Raw genomic sequence first — 16,470 nt, 5'->3', positions numbered from 1 at the left:
ATGATAATCCTAACCAATTCTCGGAAGGCAACTGAGAATACAGTCAAGACGCACTGACGTTTAATGGAATCAAAATAGCTGCTACAATATATTTTAATTGAGCATCAGAAATGACTTACCAAAGTTTGATTACTGTGTGCCATTTGAAATGACCATTTCACCTGATCTTTGAATAGAATCAGAAATTTGTATAGATTTCTTCAACAATAGGTATGTCGCTTGTATTCAACAGTTTGGCCTCTTCCTCAGAATTACTATTTAGATGGAAATTTGCTTACAGTCACTTTTTTTTTAACAACAGTATCTTGGCATAAATAGTCAGAAGGGAGAGCTTATATTCAATCTGCTCAGGATCCTGAAAGCTCTTGCAGTGAAAAACAGTTTTCGCTCTGTGAATAGACATCTGAATTCCCCACACCTAGAACTTTGGACCTTCCTGTTCTTCCTACTCAAACTCAACCTCAATCACATTACAAAAGCTCAGAACATCTTCTGTTTAAAGACTACTTTGATGTTTAAGGAAACAAATGAATCTTGACAGTGATTGAAAATGTTAAACTACAGCTGACTTGATACTGAAGCGCAATCTAAAGTCCATGCAAGAGCATGTTTTCCCACCTATGCTTTCTAATAAACTGCCTCATGTATTAACTTTGAAAAGAAGTCTGTTACAAGGCACACAGCGCTTCCCTTCAGGAAAAAATGTTGCAGCTTTAAAACCAGTGTCCTAAGTCCAAACAGAAAGTAAACAAGAATGAGACAAGTTCTAGCAGCTGATTCTGAGTCTACAACTGTACATTCTAAAACAGATCAGCACCCAGCTATTGAACTCTCTGAATTCTGCTCTGCTTAATTCACCTACATTATTCTCACTTGTCTTAATTCTCTTGAAGGTAATAATCACATTTAGAAGATACTAAGTGACCAAAAGGATGAGTATTTTGTGTAGAGATGTCTAACCTTCAGAGAAATACCAGACTTTGAAAAAAAAATCTACTACTCGACCTCTAAAAAACACAAGACAGTCAAAGCCATGGTCGACGATGCCTGGGTAGAGAAGAGGGTAAGTTTTCTTTAGGTTTTTCCCCTCTTCTGGGTATTGATGGTGTGGGAAGATAGCCAGGCACAACAGTCTTGGGCCCAACCCAAGGACAGTAAAAATGTTGAGTTGGTATCTGAGATCTGATCCCTTGGGGACTAGAAAATGGCAACATTACTGGAGGCAAAACAATCTCTATAGGTTTCAGTGCAATCATTCTGTCTTCTAGGCGAGGTCTTACAAAGTTTGTTGGCCGTTCATATGGTCTGGCAGGAGATGTGTTCTTCATAAATGTAGGCACTAAAGGATTGGTAGTGGGCTTGGATTTTCTGACCTGTGAGGTAGAACCCACTTGATCTGTATTTTTCTGTGGAAGAGATGTTTTTGTTGTTAATGTCTCTGACTGATTAGCACCTGAGTTAGTTTCTCGACTCAGGAACTCAGCAATTTTCATTTGGATGTTGCTATTATCAGTAGCGGAAGATTTTGGCAATGACATTTTTGATTTTTTCTTCTTCTTCTCTCGTTTTGAAGGTTTACCCAACTCGATCCCATCCAGTAGACCCTTTGCTGCAGCTCGAGCCAAAACATCTTTCACAGACACTGTCTCAGATGGGTCCCGCTATAATTAAAGAAGCAGTTACTAAATGTAGGAGTTAAATGTTACTGTGTATATTACAAATATTTATCAGTTTCAGTAAAGATAAATGATTTGTTTGTTATACTAAAAGAAATAGTTTTCAGACCTTAGTCTCTAATATATCCTATTAGCCTCAGGAAGTTACTTTCTTTGTACTTAAATCTCCCCATTTGTGAACCTGATAGAAAAAAAAAAGAATTACAGAGCTTATTTCTTATCTGTGAGCTAAAATGAACTAGATGTTGACAAACATCTTGGAGAGGTGGAAGTAGACAGTAGGCAAGGGAAGAACACTGAGGAGAATAAAGATAAAAACAGAGATTTTTGCCACACAGTAATAATTCTTTTTCCTGCCCTTTAGCTGTTTATGAAATAAGCATACCATTATGAAATGTTCATAAAATTCCTATGTTCCTCTTATGAGACTTTGTTGTTTCTTAATTCCTAAGTATGAACTGGATTGGGATTTTTTTTAAGCCTTACCTCCCTTGTTAGAACAGAAAGAAAACAACCATTGGTAATTTCAGATGGTTCCATTCTGAAAAATCTGTCAGTGGACAAATGTACTTCCTCTAAGGAGCACAGTGGAAGGACAGGTGGACTAAGCCTGCAATAGATAACAGCAAACAATTAATAGTTAGAATGCCTTATTTGCGAATTGAGGGAGACACTAAATTGCAATGAATTTTCTTTTATTATGTTTTACCAATTGTTTAAACAAAAACTGCAAATAAGAATAAAATGTCAAGGGGAGCGATCAAGATGGCAAGGTAGTAGGATGTGGAGCTAACTTCCTGCCACAAATACATCAACAATACATCTACACGTGGAACAATTCTCACAGAGTATCTACTGAACACTGGCAGGAGACCTCAGACTTCTGAAAGGACAATAAAATCTCCACATAATCAGGTAGGACACAAGAAAAAAGACAAAAAAGAGAGGGAGAAAGGAATCAGGACAGGACCCACATTCCTGGGAGGCAACTGTGAAAGAGGAAAGGTTCTGGCACCCTATGAAGTCCCCTCATCATTGGGGAGATCAGCTGGGATGGAGAGGGACCTTCGGAGCCTCAGAGGAGAGCACAGAACCCGTGTGCAGCAGGCAGAAGAGACCTGCACAGATGGTCGGTGCCGCAGTGCTGCACTCCCCAGCCTGAGACTTGCATCCACCAGTGTGGGTGGGGGCTGGGAGGTGAAGCTTGGGCTTCAGAGCTTCGACCTGGGGAGAGGACTACCGTTGGCTGTGTGGAGACAGCCTGAAGAGGCTGGATTCTGATGCGACTGAAACCAAGGGTGTATGCAGAGGAAGCCTGGGCCCGCCATAGAGGCAAGGTGCCATTGTTGAGGCCATGTGAGGGGAGGGGCGGGAACCTGCCATAACAGCCTCTTTCCCTGCACGTGTGTGCTAAGGTGACAGGACACTGCCTACATGAGCCCCAGGAGCAGGCACCAACTGCTGCTGCAGGCTCCAGGGGTGGGCATAAGCCACCAATGCCATCGAAAGCTCCAGGGGCACGAGTGAGCCGCCACCACCACTGAGAGCTCTGGGAGTGGGCACCAGCTGCCACCTTTCTGGGCTCTGGGAGAGAATGCCAGCCGCTGTTTCTGCACACCCCCTATCAACAGGATAACGGCCAGCACACACTGAGGAAAGACACAGCAGGCATCCATAGTAAAAACAACCCTCACACCAAAACTATTAAAACCACACAAACTACACAGGGCTGCTCCCACATATAAACAGCCCTCTAAGACCACAGTAGATAATTGTTTCTCCTAAGCTCACAGAGTAAGAGAAATATAAGTAAAACAAAGAAGCAGAGGGACCATTCCCATTTAAAAGACCAAGAGAACTCCCCTGAAAGAACAAGCAGTGAAACAGACCTCTTCAGTCTAATAGACACTGAATTCAAAAAGGAGATAATGAAAATACTAAAGGAATTAAGATAAGTTTATCGACAAAAATGCAGAATACTGTGAAAAGGAACTAGAAACTATAAAGAGGAGCCAAGAAAAACTAGAAAACATTTGCTAAGATGAAAGCTGAGCTAAAGGCAAAGCAGAAAGAATAATGCAGAAGAACAAATAAGTGACCTGGAAGATAAAATAATGAAAATCACCCAATCAGAACAGCAGATAGAAAGCCAAATTAAAAAAAAAAAAGAAAGCAATATAAGACATCTGTGGGATAATATAAAGCTTGCCAATCTACCCATAATAGATTCCAGAGGAGAAGACAGGGAAAAGGGGATCAAAAATGAATTCAAAGAAATTATGGCTGAAAACTTCTAAACCTAAAGAAGGAAACAGAAATCCAGGTACAGGAAGCAGAGTCTCAAACAAGAAGAACCCAAACAGACCTACACTAAGACATGTTATAATTAAAATGGCAAAAGTTAAATAGAGGATTCTAAAGACAGCAAGAGAAAAACAAAGTGTTAGTTATAAGGGAACCCCCATGAGGCTATCAGCTGATTTCTCTCCAGAAACATTACAGGGCAGAAGGGAGTGGCAAGATATATTCAAATTCCCAAAAGGGAAAAAAATGTGCAAATCTAGAATATTATACCCAGCAAGATTATCACTTAGAATAGAAGGAGAGATTAAAAAATAGAGATTAAAAAACCATAGAAAAAAATGAATAAAACCAAGAGCTGGTTCATTGAAAGGGTAAACAAAATTGACATCTCTCTGGACAGGGTCACCAAGAAGAAAAGAGAGAGAACCCAAATAAAGAAAATAAGAAATTAAAAAGGAGAAATCTCAACTGATACCACAGAAATACAAAAAAAAAAAAATACTATGAAAGTCATATGCCAACAAATTCAACAACCTAGAAAAAATGGACAAGTTTTTTAGAAACATACAGCCCACCAAAACCGAATCAAGAAGAAACAGATAATTTTAACAGACTGATCACTAGAAGTGAAATAGAACCTGTAATTTAAAAAATCCCTACTAACAAAAGTCCAGGACCAGATGACTTTGCAGGTGAATTTTATCAAACATACAAAGAAGAAATTATACCGATCTTTCTGAAATTCTTCCAAAAGATTGAAGAGGAGGGAACACTCCCAGAGACATTCTATGAAGCTACCATCACCCTGATACCAAAACCAGACAAAGATAATGATACTACCAAAAAAGAAAATTACAGCCAATATCTTTGATGAGTATAGATGCAAAAATTCTCAATAAAATACTAGCAACCCAAATCCAACAACACATAAAAAAGATCATACACCACGACCAAGTGGGATTCATCCCAAGTTCACAAGGATGGTTCAACAAACACAAATCAATCAATGTGATACACCACATCAACAAAATAAAAGACAAAAACCACATGATCATCTCAACAGATGCAGAAAAAGCATTTGATAAAATTCAACATCCATTCTTGATAAAAACTCTTACCAAAGTGGGTATAGAGGGAACATATCTCAACATAATAGCAAAATTATGACAAACCCACAGCCAACAGAATACTCGATGGTGAAAAGCTGAAAGGCTTCCCACTGAAATCTGGAACAAGACAAGGATACCCACTCTCACCATTTCTATTCAACATAGTATTGGAAGTCCTAGCCCCAGCAATCAGACAAGTAAAAGAAATAAAAGGTATCCAAATTGGAAGGGAAGAAGTAAAATTGTCATTATATGCAGATGACATGATACTATATATAGAAAACCCTAAAGACTCCACACAAAAACTACTAGAACCAGGACTTCCCCAGTAGTGCAGTGGTTGGGAATCCACCTGCCAATGTGGGGGACACAGGTTTGATCCCTGATCTGGGAGTATCCCACATGCCAAGGAGCAGATAAGCCTGTGTGCCACAACTACTAAGCCTACACTCTAGAGCCCATGAACCACAACTACTGACACCACATGCCACAACTACTGAGCCTATGCTGCCTAGAGCCCGTGCTCTGCAACAAGAGAAGCCACTGCAATGAGAAGCCCGCATACCACAACAAAAGAGTATCCCCTGCCCACCACAACTAGAAGAAAGCCCATGCGCAGCAGTGAAGACCCAACTCAGCTAAATAAACACACAAATACATAAATACCTACATACATACATAAACAAATAACAAATCTAAAAAAAAAAAGTTACTTTCTTAAAAAAAATAACTACTAGAACTGATAAATGGATTCAGCAAGGTAGCAGGATACAAGATTAATGTACAGAAATAGGTTGCATTTTTTTACACTAATGAAATAGTAGAAAGGGACCATTAAAAAACAATACCTTTTAAAATCACACCAAAAAAATAAAATGCTTAGGAATAAACTTGACCAAGGAGGTGAAAGACTTATATGCTGAGAACTATAATACATTAATAAAGAAAACTGAAGATGATTCAAAGAAACAGAAAGATATCCCATGCTCCTGGATTGGAAGAATTAATATTGTTTAAAATGGCCATACTACCCAAAGCAGTCTACAGATTTAATGTGATCCCTATCAAATTATATTTTTCACAGAACTAGAACAAATAATTCTAAAGTTCATATGGAACCAATAAAAAAACAAAGCAGGAGACATAACCCTCCTAGACTTCAGACAATACTGCAAAGCTACAGTAATCAAAACAGCATGGTATTGACACAAAAACAGACTTTTGGTCAATGGAACAGAATAGAGAGCCCAGAAATAAACCCACACACCTACAGTCAATTAATCTTTGACAAAGAAAAGGACAGTCACTTCAGCAAGTGGTGCTGGGTAAGCTGGACAGCCACATGTAAATCAATGAAGTTAGAACACACCCTCACACCATGCACAAAAATAAACTCAAAATGGCCTCAAGACTTAAACATAAGACATGACACCATAAAACTCCTAGAAGAGAGGATAGGCAAAACATTCTCTGATATAAATCATACCAATGTTTTCTTAGGTGAGACTCCCAAGGCAATAGAAATAAAAACAAAAATAAACAAATGGGACCTAATCAAACTTACAAGCTTTTGCACAGCAAGGGAAATCATTAGAAAAAAAAAAAAAATGAAAAGATAACCTATGGAATGGGAGAAAATATCTGCAAACAATGCAACCAACAAGAACTTAATTTCCAAAATATACAAACAGCTCATACAACTCAACAACAAAAAACAAACAACCCAGTCAAAAAATTGGCATAAGACTTTAACAGACATATCTCCAAAGAAGACATACGGGTGGCCAGTAGGCACATGAAAAAATGCTCAACATCTCTAATTTGCATTCTAGAGAAATGCAAATCAAAGCTTCTTGAGGTACCACCTTACACCAGTCAGAATGGCCATCATTAAAAAGTCTACAGATAACAAACGCTTGGAGAGGGTGTGGAGAAAAGGGAACTCTCCTACACTGTTGGTGGGAATGTAAGTTGGTGCAGCCACTGTGGAAAACAGTACAGAGGTTCCTTAAAAAACTAAAAATAGAAGGGAATTCCCTGCTGGTCCAGTGATTAGGACTCCACACTTTCACTGCTGAGGGCCCGGGTTTGATCCCTTGTCAGGGAACTAAGATCCCATAAGCCATGTGGTACAGTCAAAAAAACAAAAACAAAACATAGAATTACCATATGATCCAGTGATCCCAATCCTGGGCATATATCCAGACAAAACTACAATTCAAAAAGATAACAGGCACCCCTATGTTCAGAGCAGTACTATGCACAATAGCCAAGACATGGAAACAACCTAAATGTCCATTGACAGATGAATGGATAAAGAAGATGTGGTACATATATATGCAATGGAATACTACTCAGCCATAAAAAAGAATGAAATAATGCCATTTGCAGCAACATGGATGGACCTAGAGATTATCATGCTAAGTGAAGTCAGAAAGAGAAAGACAGATACCATATGATATCATTTATATGTGAAATCTAAAATATGACACAAGTGGACCTATTTATGAAAGAGAAACAAACTCATAGACATAGAGAACAGACTTGTGGTTGCTAAGAGGGAAGGGGGAGGGATGGAATGGGAGGCTGGGCTTATCAGATGTAAGCTACTATATACAGAATGGACAAACAAGAAGTTCCTACTGTATAGCACAGGGAACTATATTCAGTATCCTGTGATAAACCACAATGGAAAAGAATATTTTAAAAAAAGAATGTACATATATGTATAACTGAATCATTTTGCTGCACAGCAGAAATTAACATAACATTGTAAATCAACCATACTTCAATTAAAAAAAGAATAAAATGTCAAAGCAGTACAACACTATTATAAAATAAAAGCTCTAGTATTTCACGTTAGTTATAATTTATTATACTTCCCAAGTTTTCCATCTTTAAACAACTATGCCAAGAACAACCTTTCAACATATTAAAAACTCTTCCCCAAGTCACTAATATGTTAACAAAAAGACTTCCATTATCAAAACAGGTAAATATGTATAGTAATCACAAACGCATATTCCAAAAAAATCCTTGAGTTCCACATGTCAAAATACAAAAGGTACTTTTTGCACAATTACAATATAAAAATATGGCCTATCACTATATTATTCTTCTCAGTCACTTTTGAGATTAATAGATGAGTTATATAGTGTTCAAGAAAGTACATACCAAAGAAAAGACTTTGTGTCAGAAATACAAAAATCTCTAGTCACTAATATGTTTAAAATAAAATTTTGGTTTTTATATTTAATATTTAATTTTTCATTCAATAGTAAATGGTTCACTCATAAACAATTCTTCTTATAGACCCATGCTTTTATAAGTAAAACATTTAATCAAAGGAATAAATAATTTTCCACATAAGTTAAAATATCAGGAACTCATTAATAATTTTGTGTTATATTCTGAAGTTAAAAACCATTTCATATTTATATTTATTCACTCATTATTTGCCTACTATGTGCAAAACACATAAATAAAATATTAACTCTCTTAAATAGTTTACAATTTAGTTGGAGAAACTAATTGGTACAATAATATAAAGAAGACCACATGCTGAACCAAGTAGAGACAAAATTATGTAGGAATATAGAATAAGGTACTATTAACTGTGGCCATGGGAGAAAGCAAATATGAAGACTTCACGGAGAAAGGAGCACTGGTGTTGTGTCTTGAATAATACGTAGGATTCCAATAAGGCAAAGAAGGGATTCTAGACAGAATGAAGGACATGAATGAAAGCACAAGTGGCATGAAGATGTATGTTCAGGGAACAGCTAGTATTTCCATGTGGCTGAGTAAGAGAGTGAGTAAGGGGATGTAGAGGTCACTTAGGATGTGGGCAGGCACACATGACCTCAAATGACAAGCCAAAGAGTCTGGCAAATAGTGGTGCTTAATAAAATGTTTGTGCTGAGCTAAGCTGAAATATAATAGCTGTGTAGGTTCTAAAGGCAAGAGAGCTATTCACTCCTCTTACCAGCCTTGTAACCAACAAACTGAATTTCTGAGGCCCAGTCATCTATGCTCTACACAAACAGAAATCCTCAAAAAAAATTATTCACTTATATATTAAGAATACTCACTGAAAATAATTATTTCTTACCAATGTGGAACATATTTAGTTCCAGAATGTAAACATGAAGGCTGGGATTTTTGTCAGTTTGATATACTTCTAGCACCTAGAAGAGTGCCTGGTATATAGCAGGTATTCAACAAGTATTTATTTAATAGACTATGATATATTTTAGCTACATACATGCTATCTTTTCTAATGGTAATAATAATCCATAATCCATATGGTAAAGCTACCATACAGAAATTGGCCCTGCATAACAAAATGATCTCCAAACCCCAACTTATAGTTCATTTCTTCGGATAATAAGTTAATACACAGAGTCTCACTCATACCTGACTTAGATGATGACATCTGGGATTTTTTTAGTTGGTGACATTTAAATGAGATTTTGGATTTAGATTGATCCTGGAATGGGTGAAGACTTGAGGATGTTTGAGTGAGATAAATGTATTTTGTGTATGAAACAGACATCAATTTTAGGGGGCTAGAGTAGACTACTGTGGGTTCAGCAGTGTACCCCCAAATTCATGTCTGCCCAAAACTCCAGAATGTAACCTTAGGGTCTTGGCAAAGGAGCTAATACCAGAGCAGGATAAACTCTAAGTCCAATATTGGTGTCCCTACAAGAAGAGAGGATACACAGAGACACACAGGAAGAAGACCACATGAAGATGGAGGCAGAGATTGGACTGATGAAGGTACAGCCAAGGAATACCAAGGATTGTTAACAAACACCAGAAGCGAGGAGACAGTCACAGAACAGATTCTCTCTCAGAGGCCCTAGAAGGAATCAACCCTGCCAGCTACTTGATTTTGGACTTCTGGTCTCCAGAACTGTGAGAGAATAAATTTCTGTTGTTACAAGTCTCAACAAGTTTAAGATAATTTACTGTGGCAGCCCAGGCAAATAATACACATGGAAAAAGGAATTCTGCAGATATAATTAAGGTCTCAAATTAGTTAACCTTCAGCTATGGGTTTATCTCAGTGGACCTGACCTAATTACAGGAGCTAGCCAGGTCTACAAGTTAGAGACAGAAGAAATCAGAGATTCAAAGCATGAGCAGAGTATAATGCACTATTGTTGGGTTGAAGATGGAGGAGTGGCAAGTAACAAGGAACGAATGTGGCCTCTAGAAGCAGAGAGAAATCTTGGATTGATAACCAGCAAAGAAACAAGAACCTCAGTCCCACAATCACATGAATGAGGTTGGAAGCAAATTTTCCCCCAGAGTATCCAGCAAAGAATTCATCAGGCTGACATCCTGAGCAGAGAATCCATCCATGCCATTCCAGACAACTGACCTACAGAACTCTGAGTTAATTAATAGGTCCTGTCTTCAACTGCTACATCTGTGGTAATTTCCTAAGCATAAATAGAAAGCTAATACACAATGGCTCACATTTAGTGAGGAGAAATGCCAGACTGTCATGACAGGCAGTGGAAAATAGGATTAGAGACCTCAGAGGAATGAGCTTGCTACAGTGGACATACTATTAGGGCTCAAGAACTCTCCAGAGGACTATGTTGACAGAAGGGTCCAGAAGATCCACCTTTTATCAGAGCAACAAGAAGTGTACTGCTGGGAGGGCACTAGCAGCACTCATAAATTCAGTGGTGGCTTCCCTCCCTAGGTCACGGCTGACAGTAGGAGAGGCCATTATAGCACTGAGCTCACTGAGAGCAGTGAGAATAATGGATCCTGAGACAATAGAGACTAAGTGGGCAAAGTACCCATCAGAAGCCAGGTGCACGTGTTACTGATTACCATAATGAGCACCAAGACTAGAATAGCAATCCAATCCCCCTCATGCACTGCTTACCTTCTCTATACTCCACCTTTACTAGTAACAGAAAATCAAAACACAGAATACAACCATCAGTACCTAACCCTCAAGCTCAGACTGTTCACGATTAGACAATATTTAGCATTAATTCATTACCATGTTAAAATGACAGATGAGAAAAAACATTTGATCATATCATTAAATTCTGCAAAGGCTTTTGATAAAACTAGGCATCCATTAGTGATTTAAAAATCTCTTATTATGATCCTGGCATAAGTATAGACATACAGATCAATGCAACAGAACTGAGAGGCCAGAAATAAGCCCAATCATCTATGATCAATCAATTTTCAGCAAGGGTACCAAGACCATTCAATGTAGAAAGAATAGTCTCTCCAACAAATGGCACCGGGATATTCACATGCAAAGGAATGGAACTGGACCCCTACCTCACAACATATACAAAAATTAATCAAAATGGATAAAAGACTTAATAAACACAAGAGCTAAGATTACAAAATGCTTGGAAGAAAATACAGGCATAATTCTTCATGACTTTGCATTAGACAACAGTTTCTTAGATATGTTACCTAAAGCACAAGAAATAAAATAATAAACAAATAAATTAGACTTCTTCAAAATTATAAACTTTTATGCATCAAAGGACATTATCAAGAAAGTAAAAAGCCCACAGAATGGGAGATAATAGTTGCAATTTATATATGTGATGAGGGTATGATATACAGAACATATAAGGGAGTCTCAGAACTCAACAATAAAAAGACAAATACAGTCATTCCTTGGTATCTGAGGTGGACTGCTTCCAGGACACCCCTTGGATACCAAAATCCACAAATGCTCAAATACCTTATATAAAATGGTGTAGTATTTGCATATAACCTACACACATGCTCCTGTATACTTATCTCTAGATTACTCATAATACCTAATACAATGTAAATGCTATTAAATAGTTGCAGCAAATTCAAGTTTTGCTTTTAGGAAATTGCTGGAATTTTTTCCAAATATTTTCAATCTGCAGTTGGTTGAATCCTCAGATGTGGACCCTTCAGACTTGGAAGGCCAACTGTAACACAATATTAAAATAGGCAAAGAACCTGAAGACACTGTCCACAGAAGATATATAAATGATTAATGAGAACATGAAAAGAAACTCAACATCATTAGTCCCCAGGAAAATTCAAATCAAAACCACAATAACCAAGATTGGATAAGATGGCAGAGTAGAAAGACTCTGAGCTCACTTCCTCTCACGAGCACACCAAAATCACAACTATTTGTAGAACAACCATTGATGAAAAAGTCTGGAACATACCAGAAAAGATCCTCTATAACTAAAGACATAAAGAAAGAACCACAACAAGACAAGTAGAAGGGGCAGACTCAAAATATAGCTAGGTCCCATAACCCCAGGTGGGTGACCCACAAATTGGAGGATAATTATATTGCAGAGGTTCTCCCACAAGAGTAAGAGTTATGAGCCTCAAGTCATGCTCCCCAGCCTGAGGGGTCCAGCACCAGGAAGATGAGCCCCCAGGGCATTTGGCTTTGAAGGCCAGCAGGCTTAATTTTGGGAGTCCCACAGGACTGGGGGAAATAGAGACTACACTCTTAAATGCCACACATAAAATCTCACATGCTCTGGAACCCAGGGCAAAAACAGTAATCTGATAGGAGCCTGGGCCAGACCTACCTGCTGGTCTTAAAGGGTCTCTTGGAGAGGTGAGGGGTGGCTGTGCTCACCCTGGGCGCACAGACACTGGTGGCAGCCATTCTTGGGAGTTCCTTCTACCATGTGGATGCTGATACTGGCAAACAGCATTGTGGAATCCTCCCTCTAGCTCATTAGCACTGACTTGGCCCCACCCAACAGCCTTTAGGTGCCAATGCTGGGATGAATCATGCCAAGTAACTAATTGGGTGGGATACAGTCCCACCCATCTGCATACAGATTGCCTAAAGACCTCCTGAGCCCACAGCCGCCTCTGGACATGGCCCTACCCACTAGAGGGCCCAGGGCCCATTTCCACCCACCAGTGAGCAGGCACCAGCCCCAGAATCCTCTGGGCCTTGCCTGCTCTAGCCTCTGGACCAGGCTGACCCAATGCAGGCAGACACTAGATGCAAGAAAACCACAATCCCATCCCACAGCCTACAAACCTATCCTGCCCACAGTAGGCCAGACCCTGCCCACAAACAGGCCAACACAAGCTTTGGAACACCCCAGATCCTGTACCCAACTGTGGCAGGCCCTGCTCCCCTTTCCTGCCTTCCCGCCAGCCATGTTACACCAGCTCTGGGATTTTGGGGCCCTACAGCCAGACTCCAGGACCTGGCTCTTCATGTCAGTAGTCCAGCACGAACCCCAGGACCTAGCTTCAACCACCAGTGGGTGGGCATCCCATAGATTTTGTAAGGTTGTGTTTTCATTCTCATTTGTCTTGAGGTATTTCCTGATTTCTTCTTTGATTTCATTGTTGACCCATTGGTTTTTTAGTAGCATGTTGTTTAGTCTCCATATATTCATTCTTTTCCTGTTTTTCTTTCTGTGGGTGATTTCTGGTTTCATACTGTTGTAATCAGATAAGATGCTTCAATAATTTCTGTCCTTTGAAATTTGTTGAGGCTTTTTTTTATGACCTAGTATGTGATCTACCCTAGAGACCATTCCATTGCCCTTGAAAAGAATCCGTATTCTGGTTTTTTTGGATGTAGAGTTCTATAGATATCAATTAAGTCCTAATGATCTATTGTGTCATCTAGAACCTCTGTTGCCTTATTGATTTTTTTGTCTCAGTGATCTGTCCATTGATGTCAGTGGGGTATTAAGGTCTACTATTACTATATTACTGTCAGTTTCTCCCTTTATATCTGTTAGTATTTTCAAAGAAGAACTTATACCTATCCTTTTCAAACTATTTCAAAAAATTGAAGAGGAGGGAACACTCCCAAATTCATTCTGAAGCCACCATCAGCCTGATACCAAAGCCAGACAAAGACACTACAAAAAATGAAAACTACAGGCCAATATCTTTGATGAATATAGATGCAAAAATCTTCAAAAAAATTAGCAAACCAAATCCAACAATACACAAAAAGGATCATACACCATGATCAAAATTGTAATCATTCCAGGGTAGCAAGGACAGTTTGACACACACAATCAATCAATGGGATACACTGTGTTAACAAAAGGAAAGACAAAAACCACATGATCATCTCAATAGACAGAAAAGGCATTTGACAAAATTCAACATCCATTCTTGATAAAAACTGTCACAAAAGTGGGTATGGGGGAACATATTTCAACATAATAAAAGCCATTCATGACAAACCCACAGTCAACATAATACTTAACAGTGAAAAGCTGAATGCCTTCATGCTAAATTCAGGAACAAGACAAGAATGCCCACTTTCACCACTTCTACTCAACACAGTATTGGAAGTTCTGGCCCCAACAATCACATAAGAAAAAGAAAGGTATCCAAATTGGAAGGGAAGAGGTAAAACTGTCATTATTTGGAGATGACATGATACTCTATATAGAGAACCGTAAAGTCTCCACACAAAAACTATGAGAATAAGTGAATTCAGCAAGGTAGCAGGATACGAGATTGACATACAGAAGTCTGTTGCACTTATTTACATTAACAATGAAATATCAGAAAGTGAAAGTAAAAAAAACAATCCTGTTTAAAACTGTGTCCAAAAAAATACTTAGGAATAAACTTAATCAAGGCAGTTAACACTTATATGCTGAAAACTATAAAACACTGATAAAGAAACTGAAAATGATTCAAAGAAATGGAAAGATATTCCATGCACTTGGATTGGAAGAATTAATATTGTTAAAATGGCCACACTACTTACTCAAAGCAATCTACAAATTTTATGCAATCCTTATCAAAATACCCATGACATTTTTCACAGAACCAGAACAAATAATCCTAAAATGTATATGGAACCACAAGAGGCCCAGAATTATCAAAGCAATCCTGAGGAAGAAGAACAAAGCTGGAGGCATAACCCTCCAGACTTCAGACTATACTACAAAGCTACAGTAATCAAAACAATGTAGTATATTGGCATAAAAACAGACATACAGATAAGTGGAACAGAACAGACAGTCCAAAAATAAATCCACACACCTATGATCAATTATTCTATGAAAAGAAGGCAAGAATATACAATGGAGAAAAGACAAACTCTTCTGAAGACTTGTTGATGTGGTGTTGGGAAAGCTGGACAGCTACATATAAATCAATGAAATTATAACATTCTCTCACACCACACACAAAAATAAACTCAAAATGGTTTAAAGACCTAAATATAAGATATGACACCAAAAAACTCCTAGAAGAGAACATAGGCAAAATAATCTCTGACATAAATTGTAGAAGTATTTTCTTAGATCAGTCTCCCAAAGCAATAGAAATAAAAACAAAAGGGGACTTCCCAGGTGGCGCAGTGGTTAAGAATCCGCCTGCCAATGCAGGGGACACAGGTTCAATCCCTGGTCCGGGAAGATCCCACATGCTGCAGAGCAACTAAGCCCGTGTGCCACAACTACTGAGCCTGTGCTCTACAGCTCGCAAGCCACAACTACTGAGCCTGCGTGCCACAACTACTGAAGCCCATGTGCCTAGAGGCCATGCTCTGCAACGAGAAGCCACCACAATAAGCCTGTGCACCTCAACGAAGAGTAGCCCCTGCTCTCTGCAACTAGAGAAAGCCCGCACACAGCAACAAAGACCCAACACAGCCAATAAATAAATTTATTTTTAAAAAAAGAAATAAAAACAAAACTAAACAAATGAGATCTAGTCAAACTTACAAGCTTTTGCACAATAAAGGAAACCATTCACAAAACAAAAAAACAACTTATGGAATGGGAGAAAATGTTTGCAAACGATGCAACCAACAAGGGCTTAATATTCAAAATATGCAAACAGCTCATACAACTCAAAAGCAAAACAAAACAAAACAACTCAATCAAAAAAAGAAGAGAACTAAATAGACATTTCTCCAAAGAAGGCATACAGATGACCAGTAGACACAGGAAAAGAGGCTCAATGTCATTAATTATTACAGAAATGCAAATCAAAACCACAATGAAGTATCACCTCACACTGGTCAGAATGGCTTTCATCAAAAAGTCTAAACATAATAAACTCTGGAGAGGGTGTTCCTCTATTTTTGCCATTTTACATTCTTATAACTTATCCCTGACAGACAAATCAAGAGTCATCCACACTGATGATTTTGGTCATATACCTGCAATAATTCCCTTGCCGCTAGATGGTGATTTAGTTAATGCTGTGTTGAGAAGGTGGCAGAAATAAGATTGGCTGTTAGCTACCAACAAGAATTACTAAATAAGGAGGTAAAGTCAGAAGGGAAATACAGATGTGGTTAACATGTCCACCTGTGAACTGGCAAAGGAAAAATATCAAATTAAAAGGAGGAAGCAAACCATATACATATTAAG

General features: G+C 38.4%; 1 protein-coding gene across 1 annotated transcript in view; it reads right to left on the bottom strand.

Moving 5' to 3' along the window:
* Positions 1-1,025: 1,025 nt before the first annotated feature.
* NSUN7 (NOP2/Sun RNA methyltransferase family member 7) overlaps positions 1,026-16,470 on the bottom strand; it is a 54,779-nt gene continuing 39,334 nt past the window's right edge. Inside the window, exons 11-12 of the mRNA XM_057728310.1 lie at positions 2,163-2,286; positions 1,026-1,661 (exon numbers count right to left, since the gene is read on the bottom strand). Of these exons, the coding sequence (XP_057584293.1) occupies positions 1,026-1,661; positions 2,163-2,286 (760 nt within the window). The remainder of the gene's footprint in view (positions 1,662-2,162; positions 2,287-16,470) is intronic.

This window comes from Hippopotamus amphibius, chromosome 3, assembly GCF_030028045.1.
Source record: "Hippopotamus amphibius kiboko isolate mHipAmp2 chromosome 3, mHipAmp2.hap2, whole genome shotgun sequence".
Classification (NCBI taxonomy): domain Eukaryota; kingdom Metazoa; phylum Chordata; class Mammalia; order Artiodactyla; family Hippopotamidae; genus Hippopotamus; species Hippopotamus amphibius.
This window is presented reverse-complemented; position numbering and strand designations above follow the sequence as displayed.